This window comes from Limulus polyphemus, unplaced genomic scaffold, assembly GCF_000517525.1.
Source record: "Limulus polyphemus unplaced genomic scaffold, Limulus_polyphemus-2.1.2 Scaffold4625, whole genome shotgun sequence".
Taxonomy (NCBI): Eukaryota; Metazoa; Arthropoda; class Merostomata; order Xiphosura; family Limulidae; genus Limulus; species Limulus polyphemus.
In genome coordinates, this window is record NW_013670235.1 from 36,929 (window position 1) to 50,285 (window position 13,357).

A 13,357-nucleotide genomic window follows, 5' to 3' on the forward strand; every position below is an offset into this window, starting at 1 on the left:
CAGAAGTTACCCTGAGATGGACCAGGACCCAGAAGTTAACCTGAGATTGACCAGGATCCAGAAGTTAACCTGAGATTAACCAGGATCCAGAAGTTACCCTGAGATGGACCAGGACCCAGAAGTTAACCTGAGATTGACCAGGATCCAGAAGTTAACCTGAGATTGACCAGGATCCAGAAGTTATCCTGAGATGGACTAGGATCCAATCCGCTTGTGCCACCGACTTCTATGTTTTCTCTGGGCATGGAATGGATTTAACTATATCACATAATTTGTTTTCCTTCTCCTGGTAAGCTACCAAGTTTGTTTTTAGTTTTGTTTTTGCTTTATACATTAATTTGTATTATTTTAATTAATAAAAAAGTAAAATACAAGTTTATTTAGTATTTTAAACCCGTTTCACTGTGGTCGGTTAATCGTTTCAAAACTTAAGATATTATTTTGCTTCGCTAATGGCAGAAAAAAATAAGTTTTAAATTAAAACAACTTTACAAACTGCGATCAATTTCTCCCTAACAAATACTCACCTTTGACATGACCTGGCCTCACGGAATAAGGAGAAACAAATTTTCTATAAGCTAACGAGATTCGTACACTATTCAAAATAAACCGTCATGAAATACAAACGGATCTCGGTACCAGCTTAAGAAAACAATAATAAAGAAGCGGGATCCCACTCGAAATTCCAAAAAGAACCGGTACTCAGTTAGAACGAATACATCAAAAAGATGTCAACTTTAATCTACACACTAGGCTTACCGTCTAATGTCCAAATTGTACTCTCCTGTTTTCGCAATTCTAGGTTATGCTGCAATAGTTTTAGGTCTTGGTTCTTCAATACCCCTGACCTGCTGTCCGTCCACTCGTAACGCACCGTATTGAAAGGATATGCATCTAATAGAGTGTGTCCAGACCATAAACCTTCTTTTATTACCAGCATTTTTCTTTGTAACACTCTTACCAATAATATTTACCTTACAACAGTGTTTTTCAAACTTTAAATAGCGGCGCCCCCCTAACTCAAGAAAGTTTCCGTTCTGCCCCCCCCCCCATCACATTTTCTTTACGTGTTTTTAATTAAAAAAAATTGCAAGGAATGAGTAGATGGGAGAGAGAGAAAAAAAACTTCGAGAGAAAGGTGACAGTTTTCGTGGTCTTCCATCGTTATTTTTGGGCTCGGTTGGGGGCGCCCTACAGCTTGGAAAACACTGCCTTATAATAACATTTTTAATTACCAATCATTTTTTTACTAATACTGTTAACAATAACGATTATATTACGATAAACCTTCTTCCATTATCAATTCTTATTAGGCACGATTACATTCTACATTTACCTAGACAGATCTTTGTATGATCTTACTTATTACGTGTTTCTTTAACACTTTCGCGAGAAACATTAGTTGTTTCTCATTTTGAGCTTATAGACTACAGAGAAGACAGATAGTCAACACATCCAACTACTGACTCTTGGACTATATTGGAATAGTGAAAGTTGACCATCACGGTAAACAGGATGGGAGCCGTGGACCCTTGGATTCGCAGTCTAGCACACTAACCAGTGGGTCACGCCCGGCTCCTTACCTATTATGCTAAAACAGCAGATAATTTTTTCATACGTGTGACATTTCTGCTGCTTTTTTGTGTCCAAAATGATAAAATTACAACTTTTAAACTATTGTAATATAACCTAAGTTTGTTTTTCTTTCTGGTTAATAAGTTAAAATTACAATAAACTATATGAAAATAATTATACAAACGATTGTCAGAATTTAAAATATATATTCTTCGCAAACTGTCAAAATAAAGGGCTTTTACTTATAACTCTTAATAGTAAAAATATATACTGTGTTGTTGTTAGGCTTAAGATTCTTCTACAGTAGGTGTCTGTGACTTGTTAGTGATAAATTCAACGATGAATAAACAGCACACACTTTACTTGTTTTCAAATAATATATATATTCGGAACAAGTTAAACGTATGTACAATAAAGTGTTCACACTATAGAGATTATAGGTATATCATTAACACTATTTATGTATTTCTCTTCCTCTTGTCAAAAGTCCACTTAGGCCTGTTCAATTAGTTTAGAATTTCAGTTGACAAGTCGAACTATCTTCTCTATATTACTATCGTACTAGTACTCTGTGTGTGATTCACTTACAAACGTGGCGCTAGTTACCGTAATTTGTTTGGTCTTCTTTCTTCAAAATATCCTCTATTCGTTTTGTCAAAGTGTACTCAGGCTGATTAAATTACTTTAGAACCATGCTTTGACGAAATATATTATTATTGTTATCTCCTTTTCCACCGTTAGTCTTACTCTAACATATTAAACGCTAGGCCTATGTTAATCTTTAAGCCTATCACTTCTATGGTAAACTTCACGCCGAACTATTCCTTGCCTGTAACTTTACTTTCTTCTGCTATTGTCTGTATGTTGTTTCCACTCGTCTCACACTATTTATATGTCTATCACTTAATAGTCTGTCCGCCATCTATATTTTCGACGTCAGTGTGTTGCACACGACCTTCGATAGTCTCAAGATCAATGATTTATAAACACAACTTCCTACAATCCTCTGCTTTTGACTCTTATTATAACTAAAACTAAACAATAATAAAATATTCACTCACAAAAAATAAATTAATCAATAATATCTAAACTAAACAATTTAATATCATGACAACAATGAATGGTAAAAATAAGATTAATGTAACCAATGAAAAGTTGTTTAATTTAAACGCCTAAATTATTTCAAGATTTCAAAGGAAAATAAACAGGCAATAAAAATCCTTAATCATTTGACGATGTATGGCAAAAATCGTTTCAAGATGATTAATGTAAATCGTCTCGCCTCCCGATGGCTCAGTGGCAAGTCTGGAGGCTTATATCGTTAAAAGATGGGTTTAGATACCCGCGATTGGCAGAACACAGGTAGCCCATTGTGCAGCTTAGCTCTTCACAACAAACAATCAAATATAAATCGTTTAACATTTAATAACCATCAGTTATACCAGCCTCATATTTTATTCTCGCAAAAAGTATAAACATATAATCACTAATCTTTATTATCTTGGGCATATCGCCTACCATAATTAAATCTGCATGGGAAAATGCTTTAAATATTAGTAATTCGTGAATTTAATCTGTAAAAACGTTCGAGCGACTACGTCAAGATTAACGTGCTGGTAATATTTATCAAAAGAAAAAAATGCGGTAATTCAGAAGCTGATATGGATTACAATAAAATGTTAAATAATAAATACGAAATAAAAAGAAATACTTACAGCTTCGCATTGTAAAAGGACACGTCTGTACGTCTACCGGGTATTGCTTAAATTCCATTTGACACGCAACAACAGCAGCCAACCTGAGAACAATAATCAATAATCAAATCTAAAAATGAAGGTTATTCTAATTATAAACTAATTTTCGTTACATTCTAAAATACATTTATTTCTTATCAACATTTTTAGGAAAGTAAGAGGGTGAAATTAATTTTCATCCGTAGTTATTTGATTTTACAAAGGAAATTGTTTGGACCTTAAAAAAAAGAAAAGAAAAACGAGGCTTAGCTTGAGAAACAAGTATTCTTATGTCTTTCAAATTTTCAAAATTGTACACTGTTTTACAAAACCGAAGCTTTAAAGTTCATGTTAATGAAACAAACGTTAACTGTATGGATACCTAATGGTGTATTCCATCTCGCATGTTCCTGAATCTCTAAGAGTTATTCTTAGTACTTTGGTGGACGAGGCATACGATGGAGTATACACACTTTTGGCATTTGTAGCATAGGTGTCAGGTATCCAGAAGTTATCCAGATGATTTTTGGAGACGACGATAGGGCTATTTTTCAGAGTTGTGCACAGCCCAAGATTACAGAGAAGAGATCTGTACTGATCACAGTATTTTTCTGATACGTTCCAGCTATGCCATAAGAAGTAGTCCAACCGAAAGTCCTATGGTAAATATTGGACAAAAATTATTTATTTCACTTTAACATAGTGCGGATGTTCGCAAAATTTGGCATGTTTATATTTTAAAGTATGAACAAACAAAGAAGACGATAATTATCTGATAATGTATTAAACAATTTTACAATACAATCCATAAATTACTATGTAAGTTAAAATGTGCCCTCGTTAATCCGACTGGATTATATTGTATATAAAAGAACGGTCACAGAACAAATAAGACGCGTATTGTTGCTTTTTACTTTTACTAGTTATTCCACACCCCACAGTATACCCTAACCTCACATCTCATAGCTAACTGAAATAAATACATTTTGCAAAATCAAGCTTGACTAACAAAGAGGCAGAAAAGTGCAGTCGAAGCAGTCAGACGTTAGCAACAAAAGTATAACCTAATATTGTTGTTAGTCTATGTACTGAAAGTATAAAATGAAATGTATAGACAACGAAACTGGAAAAAATATTTGTTGATTTCATAATTTAGAGTCTCCATTGATTAAAGAGTTTTTTATTATTAAAAACGTTGGTGATATAACAGAAAATAGCTTAATTCAGAAACAATTTAAGTTTAAAATTGAATCGATATTTTTATTTCCATGATAAATTTTATGCACTTGGCTCTTGGCTAGGAGATCCCACACTACGTCTTTATTTTAGGCTTATTATACAAACACTCTCTACAGTTATAAGGTTTCACGGCCCCCTTGCACCCCCTAACTAAAATCGTAATTGGCAGACGTAACATAATTCTTATACATTTTCTAAATTGAAGTGCTGTAATTACTTAACACATGGATAGGTTTTATAGTTAGGTGCGAGGAGGTGAACAGACAGGGCCTCAGTGATTCACTGTTTGCCAAATATCATCGCTATCAATTGTTGTTAAAGTTGATTTTTAGTTAGATATTAATGTTTGTTTTATGCACATTTATTCATATATCTTAATTGGATTTAATTAGTGAGTGATTATATATATATACACTAGCTGACTTAACCATTCAACACATGGGGAAAACATACGGACCCCTGGTGTGACATGGAGGTGTCAGATCCGAACATTGATACTTCTACGCCACTCCCCGGGGTGCTTTAAGGGCACGTGCCAGGTTTGGTGACAATCGGTTCATGAGTTTGCCAGTTATAAGCAGATTATAATTTTTATATATTATCTAAACCAAAGTGATGCGATTATACAGGAGTACTAGTATAGTATACATTTCCTTCGTTATATTCGCGGAGTTTCCCTTGTTAAGTAGTTACAATGCAAAGGTCTTGAAAATATAATTAACTGGTCGAGGGTTTGAATCCCGTTACCAAACATGCTCGCCCTTTCAGCCGTGGGAGCATTATAATGTGAAGGTCAATCCCACTACTTGTTGGTAAAGTGTAGCCCCAAGAGTTGGTGGTATGTGGAGTTGACCAGCTGGACGGCAAGTACAGATAACCCTCGAGTAACTTTGCGTGAAATTCAAAAGCAATCAAACAATTTTCGCTTCTTTACAACCTTGAATTAAACTAGAAGTCACAAGCCAGTAAATACGCTTGCAAACGCGAGCTTTACGCACGTTTCCCTTGAATAACCAAGTCAATACATCTAGGTTAATTATAGAAGTAATGAATTTTTTTTTTGCTGTACAGAAAAAGGCTACTGGTCAAAGCGGGTGGATATAGATATCAGAGTATCGTGCTAGAACTGAGGCCTTAAGTAAGCTGTTATAAAGATAGCTTCTAATCCTCTGCAGGCACAGTTTTCCCAAGCATATAACACACACAGCACACGTGTTCCGTGTCTTTAATGTTGTTATATCTTCAAAATGAAATGGTTTCCTTCTTAAGTAACACCAGTAGCGATAATTAGATGTCATCCCTGGCGAATCAACTTCACCAAAAATTTACAGCGTCGTACTTAAATGTTGAACGTTTGATATTACGAAAACCACTAATATTTTTGAGACTTATGGTGTGTGCGTTTATCTCTGAACAATATTGTATAGATTAAAGGGCTCAACGTCCAAACACGCAATGAAATCTGGAAACTTTATTACAAGTTAAGAATCGGCTGACAATTTACGTGATAACTTTCAAAGTACTGCACATTTTCATGTTTCATTTATGTCCCAATATGACGACGTTTTCTGTGATGTCAGATTAGAGATATTATTACTAAACCCTTTATTTCGGTCATCTAAGAGACTGATAAATCCTTTATTTTGGGGAACTGGGGGGTTATCAAACTCTTTTATTTCTAAAGTCCAGAGAATCACTAAATCTGTATTTTGATATTTCCTTTAATTTGAAGACTATTAAAAGAACTCTGTGGAATAACTAGATCCCTTTATTAAAAACTCCGTGTAATAACTAAATCCCTTTATTAAAAACTGTTTGGAATAACTAGACTCCTTTATTAAAAACTCTGTGGAATAACTAAATCCCTTTATTAAAAACTCTGTGGAATAACTAGACTCCTTTACTAAAAACTCTGTGGAATAACTAGACTCCTTTATTAAAAACTCTGTGGAATAACTAGATCCCTTTATTAAAAACTCTGTGGAATAACTAGACTCCTTTATTAAAAACTCCGTGGAATAACTAGACTCCTTTATTAAAAAGAACTATGTGGAATAACTAGATCCCTTTATTAACAACTCTGTGGAATAACTAGACTCCTTTATTAAAAACTCTGTGGAATAACTAAATCCCTTTATTAAAAACTCCGTGGAATAACTAGACTCCTTTATTAAAAACTCCGTGGAATAACTAGACTCCTTTATTAAAAAGAACTATGTGGAATAACTAGATCCCTTTATTAACAACTCTGTGGAATAACTAGACTCCTTTATTAAAAACTCTGTGGAATAACTAGACGCCTTTATTAAAAACTCTGTGGAATAACTAGCCTCCTTTATTAACAACTCTGTGGAATAACTATATCCCTTTATTAAAAACTCTGTGGAATAACTAGACTCCTTTATTAAAAACTCCGTGGAATAACTAGACCCCTTTATTTCGGGGTTCTCGAGAGCTATTAAACTTCTTTAATTTGAGAATAAGAGAGACTACTAAATCTCCCTTTTCGGGAGTCTGATGAACTACTTAACCCATCTATTTTAAATTCTGGGTGCACTAGGTCTATTTATTTGAGAATTCTTGGGGGCTATTAAACTCCTGTTTCACAAGTCTCTGTCGTAGCCAGTTCTTCTTGCAAACACTGTGAATAAATCAACTTCACCATCTCATTTATCACGGTTACTATACTGGAAAACTGTCAATATTATTTTCCTATGGGTAAGAAACCTTCTCCTGCAGACGCTTGAAACTGCGCCTGTCAAAAATATAACTTGTGTATCATATCTATCACATTTACGTCATTCGTTAGTGAAAGAAGATTGGTCTGAGTGTCAGAGTAACCATTATATATTTTAGCTTTCATTTCTTATTTGAAGTTTAATATAAGATGTTCTCTTTATTTGTTATTGATCTAAGATTCGAGAAATGTTCTATTAGCTGTTCCTTTACTTCGGTTTCGTTCAACATTTAACTGTTGTATTCCTGGAAGTTCTGGGGCCCCCTGCGAAGCTGTCTCAACAACAAACACATAGCTTAAATTCATAAAAACAACTTGCGTGACGACTAGGTTGGGCTGTTTTGTGTGTCTTGACATTTTCCCATTAAAAATAAACAAAAAAGGAATAAAATAAATGTTCTTCATAGTACCTGTCACGGTGTTATCAGCCAAATAACTGCTTTAAGACAGGAAGGGTAACAATTACTGTTTGCAAGTATATAAACACACACATAGTTCGAAAGTTATAATTTAACTGAACTATTATTTTAAATACAAACTCGTGTTTTCATTATTATGGATTAAACTGGTTTAGACGAAACATAAGCACATACGGAAAATATCTGTTTGTTTTTGAGAAAATTCACGTTGGGCTATCTGCTGTGTTCCCCGCGGGAATCGAACCCCGGATTTCACTGTTGTAAGTGCGTTGTCTTACCGCTGTCCAGCGAGACATACGAGAAATAGATTAAATTATCGAGTTCACTATCAAATAAAAGATAGCTCGCTACAATCGTCATTGTAATAGATATCAACCAGATATGAGTGACTTGGTTTGTTTTGAAATTTCTAGGAAGATTATATCTTGATGATCCCCATGTCTCTCCTCATATTATATCAAAGAACTCACCATGTCGAGTGCGTTTATGGAGTTCACATCTTCGACATAGAACTGGGTCTTGATTCGTATCGGATCTAGACAGAATAATATATTAGCCACGTGAAATAATTATGATTTGTTCTGAACAGCAATGTAACATTTTACTCTTTTTTTAATTGTTATTCCTATTGTTATACTTTTATTACAGAGATTGTTTTGCATTGATAACTTAATATACGTATTTAAGACTAAACTAAATTTCCTAACTAGGCTTAGGTTCTTGAGCTATTATTAGGTTTACGACCGAAAACGTCGTTAACAGCGAGGTTACCCAACTGATGAAACAAAGCATTTTAATATGTATAAGTTCTTGAGCTATTATTAGGTTTACGACCGAAAACGTCGTTAACAGCGAGGTTACCCAACTGATGAAACAATGCATTTTAATATGTATAAGTAAGAACGTGAGAACACTATATTTAATTCACCATACTGATTACCGGCTTGATTTTTAGTTTCGCTCTAAATACGTAACTTGCTGTGATCAGAATTTAACAGTAATTATTCACCTTGTTGTAACATTGTTGTTAAACTGGTATTTTTCCATCTTTTCAAATGTATTTTAGTATAAATTTTGTACCGTTACTAAACTAATACATAGAGACAAAAATGTACTAATACGTATTAAAGATACTCAGAATAGAAGAACACCAAAATAATGAACTTACTCGAATCAGATATTGGCAGCAAACCATTTAGAACTTGAGATTTTGTGTCAGCACAACCTGCACTTAAAACTTCCGTCTTTGCACTGCAATTGTTGGTACAACAGCTGAGGAACAGTCTGTAAAACAAAGACAAAATAAGTCTAAGATGATGAAATATTTACGTAGTTATCGCGTAAATATAACTAAAAACGAATCGTAGTACATATACGTGTCACCAGAAGGATATGTCAGTATTATGTGTATGATTAGTAGATTAAAAATAAGAGTCTAAATATTGTGTGTTTATATTTGTCACTAATCTAGACAGAGCCTGAATTGAAGCCCGTAAAGAGTGTGAATCTGAATATGGTTTGTGGTTCTTTACCGTAAAGACACACTGCTCAATTTGGGTGCGCTATAGCAGCGACTGTTAAATCCCATTTTTTTATTAGAAATGAGTGACCCAAGAGCTAGAATTGGATGCTACTGACCAGCTGCTTTCCCTCTAACCTATCAGTTCAAAATTTAAGGACGACTATGCGAGGTTGAGTGGCTTTGTGCGAAAATTGAAAAAAAATTAATCTTAGTCAACAATATGGCTGAGATCACTGTTCCTAACCCACTCCTCAGCACAGACGAAAGTCGCTCTCTAGTACAGACGATAGTCCTAAATAATCCCAGTTTATATTTTTACCAAACAATACTATGTCTCTTTTTTTTTTATATAAATACTTATACCATAAACTAACAGTTTGGACTACAGTTATTTCGATAAACCCGCAAAAATAATTTGGTTGTATGACAAGGTAACTTTAAATATCGGGTTTTGATTCCAGCGGTGAGCAGAGCATAGATCCCATTATTTAGTATTGCCCTTAATAACAAACAAACAAACAAAAAAGAAGCATTTTAAAATTAAATATCAGTATCACTGTTTGGTCGGGGGGTATAATGACACGTGATGCGCGTGGCTTAATAATTAGAACCTTCTAGATCGTGGACGTTAAAGAAATTATTTACCTTTCTAAAACGCTAGTTAGGCCGGAATATATAATTATTTGTTATTGAATTTTTAACATCAGTATTACTGTTTGGCCGGGGAGGGGAGGGTATAACGACACATATTGCGCGTGGCTTAATAATCAGAACCTTCTAGATCTTGGACGTTACCGAATGATTTGACCTTTATAAAACGCTAGTTAGGCCCGAGTATATAAATATTTGTTATGGAATTAGTGAATTTGTTCGTTACTGTCGGATTGTTAGTTGATTAGTACAATTTTGTGAATATTGGGTTTGTGTTTCGACGAAGATACGAGAGAATATTAACAAGTTAGTGATTGTTCAACAATAATTGTGAAACTAATCCATTCGCTTAGTGTACGATAAGCTAGTACGTGATACTTGTGGAACTTGTAATCAAAGAAATATAACACTTTCTTTATCATAAAGTGGACTTTGCATTGTTAGTTTTACCGAACAATATAATGCAACAGTAGAAATCACTACAACAATATTTATATATATGTGAATACAATTAATTTATCGTGTTTGCATTAAAAATATATATATGAATATCCAAGAACTACAAAATCAGTGATGAATAACTACATCGAGGGATACCAAATTTATATGGAAAAATAATCGTGCGCAAAAAAGAAAAAGAGAAGGACTATACCGTTTAATAAGGAAGTACAAATGTTTTTCCTGTCAAATTTGCACCTTTTTGTACTTCCCTAACAATATCTTTTTTTTTATATTTTTTTTGTACAAGAAGGCCATCTACCGTCATCCCTAATTTTGAACTATTGACCAGCTCACTACCATCCACCATCTACGCTATGTGATTGACCGTCACTCTAATAACATATCCACAAATGATTGTGTGGAGAATTTTATGTGTGTGTGTGTGTGTACAGATTCGAGCCTGGCTCGCCCTCGTGGAAATTCAGAGCTCTATCACAGGGCCACTCCACACCCTAAGAACCCCGGATTTTAGCGTTCTCAGTCCGTAAGCTTACCACTGTCACACTGGGGAACAAGTTTGAAATGATAGACTAAAGGGAAGACAGCTAGTCAACAATACCCATCGACAACTCTTGGGCTACTCTTTACCGGCGAATAGTGAACTCACGACATAAAGAACCAGCACGTTCTTCGGCGGGTTTCGATCCCGTGACCCGCAGATTGCAAGTTGAGCACACAAGCCACCAGGTCATGCCAAGTCTTGTACTTCTCGACCGGTAATGACATATTTAGGTTTAGTGCTTAACGTGAGTCGTGTTGTCGGATAACACTTCTAATTGTTAACAGTGCAACCAAGTTACACAGGACACAGAAATGGCAAATATACACGTGAAACTGAAAGTATAAGAATTAAAATTCATTGATTTTCATTTTAATCGCTATTTCTTTCTTTCTTGTTTTATTTATTTTTTCGTATAATATTGTAGATTTTTATTTTTTTCAAATGTGCACCTGGTTTAAAATAAATATTCTTAATTAACATATGTATCCATACTTACCATAATACAGTTATTAATCTTTCACTATGTGGTGGCGCTAAGCACTTTATGTAATCGTTTATAGACTAATATAATTCCGTTTTATCCAATTTTACTAAAATTAGGTTTCAGGTGTTTCTTTCAAATTACAATCACCATAAACAAAAATAAGAAAGTGCAACTTCTTATGATGCGACTTATGTACTGGGACTTTCCTGTTCTTGCATATGGCACATCCTATCTTTGATTATATTGTGATGTCCCCTTTACAACACATTAGCGCTAAAAATTGAGTTTCGATATCCGCAGTGGGCAGATCACTGAGAGCTCGTTATATAGCTTTGTGCTTAAACCTCAGATCAACACGACAGGCTTAGTAGTCTCTATGGTTTTTATGTTTTGTTTGTTCTTCTATATTAATTATAATGCATGGTACATTTCCTTGGTTCTACACGCAGTTATGACTTCCATGTATGCACCTGTAGAAGATACTTACCTGATGTACAAAGGTTTTACTCGTGCAACTACACTGTATAGCCCAGTCTAATGAATTGTTCGGTTCGTACGGTAATGTGATATAGGTACTTGAACCACTTACTGCCTTTCTTAAGAAGTTAGAAAACAGAAAGTAGGGGAAAATAAAGACTTTCCCCCTTTCTCCTATTTACAGTCTTACGGCTTCTGTAGATTTTAATGCTGCAATAAAATGCTTGTTTTAATGCATGATTCAAAGGTGAAATACATAACCATTTAAACAAGAATTGCTTAAATGACGAGTCTAACCAGTTTACAAAGTATTGATTAAATCTTACTTGACGAGTCTAACCAGTTTACAAAGTACTGTTGATTAAACCTTACTTGACGAGTATAAACAGTTTACAAAGTATTGTTGATTAAATCTTACTTGACGAGTCTAACCAGTTTACAAAGTATTGTTGATTAAATCTTACTTCACGAGTATAACCAGTTTACAAAATATTGTTGATTAAACCTTACTTGACGAGTCTAACCAGTTTATAAAGCATTGTTGATTAAACCTTACTTGACGAGCCTAACCAATTTATAAAGCATTGTTGATTAAACCTTACTTGACGAGTCTAACCAGTTTACAAAGTATTGTTGACTAAACCTTACTTGACGAGCCTAACCAGTTTATAAAGCATTGTTGATTAAACCTTACCTGACGAGTCTAACCAGTTTACAAAGTATTGTTGACTAAACCTTACTTGACGAGTCTAACCAGTTTACAAAGTATTGTTGACTAAACCTTCTTGACGAGTCTAACCAGTTTACAAAGTATTGTTGAATAAACCTTACTTGACGAGTCTAACCAGTCTACAGAGTCCAAAAAGTACATATAATAATATGTTTAACAGTGGTGAAGCAAGAGTAACTTAAGCATTATGATGTCATGCAAAACGTGGAGTAATCTTGTTAATGATTTAAACATGGTACTTAACACTGCTAATGACTTATAGAAAACAAGCAGTAGATGAATGGCAATGTGAAGCAGATTAGTTAAACATTAGCAACCCCCAATAATCTTGTCCCTGTCGGCTTCAGCAGTTTACAGAAATCCTGTGGGTTCATCAATCTACAGTAATGCTGTCCCTGTAGATTTCAATAGTCAACCGTAATGCTGTCCCCCATGCGTTTCAACTGTCTGTCGTAATGTTGTCCCTCGTATATTTAAGCTCTCTACCGTAGTGTTGTCCCCCGTGCGTTTCAACTGTCTACCGTAATGTTGTCCACCGTATGTTCCAGCAGTAAACCGTAATGTTGTCCGCCGTGGATTTCAGCAGTAAACCGTAATGTTGTCCTCCGTATATTCCAGCAGTAAACCATAATGTTGTCCCCCGTAGATTTAAGTAGAACAGATACAGCTGATACCCACGTGATTAGACTTGTTCTCTATGGCTCGGTAAATCGATGTCACGTTTTATATACAAACAAATGTCATGTATATATATATATATATATATACAACTATACAAATAGGTTAC

The 13,357-nt window shown here is 34.5% G+C and overlaps 1 protein-coding gene across 2 annotated transcripts in view; it reads right to left on the reverse strand.

Moving 5' to 3' along the window:
- The window catches only part of LOC111088872 (glycine receptor subunit alpha-2-like), a 24,909-nt gene that overhangs the window by 8,411 nt on the left and 3,141 nt on the right, over positions 1–13,357 (reverse strand). Inside the window, exons 2-6 of one of the 2 annotated variants that reach the window (XM_022400050.1) lie at positions 8,872–8,987; positions 8,174–8,238; positions 3,691–3,965; positions 3,291–3,373; positions 760–894 (exon numbers count right to left, since the gene is read on the reverse strand). In XM_022400050.1, the coding sequence (XP_022255758.1) occupies positions 760–894; positions 3,291–3,373; positions 3,691–3,965; positions 8,174–8,238; positions 8,872–8,987 (674 nt within the window). The remainder of the gene's footprint in view (positions 1–759; positions 895–3,290; positions 3,374–3,690; positions 3,966–8,173; positions 8,239–8,871; positions 8,988–13,357) is intronic. The other variant, XM_022400051.1, reaches the window with a different exon arrangement.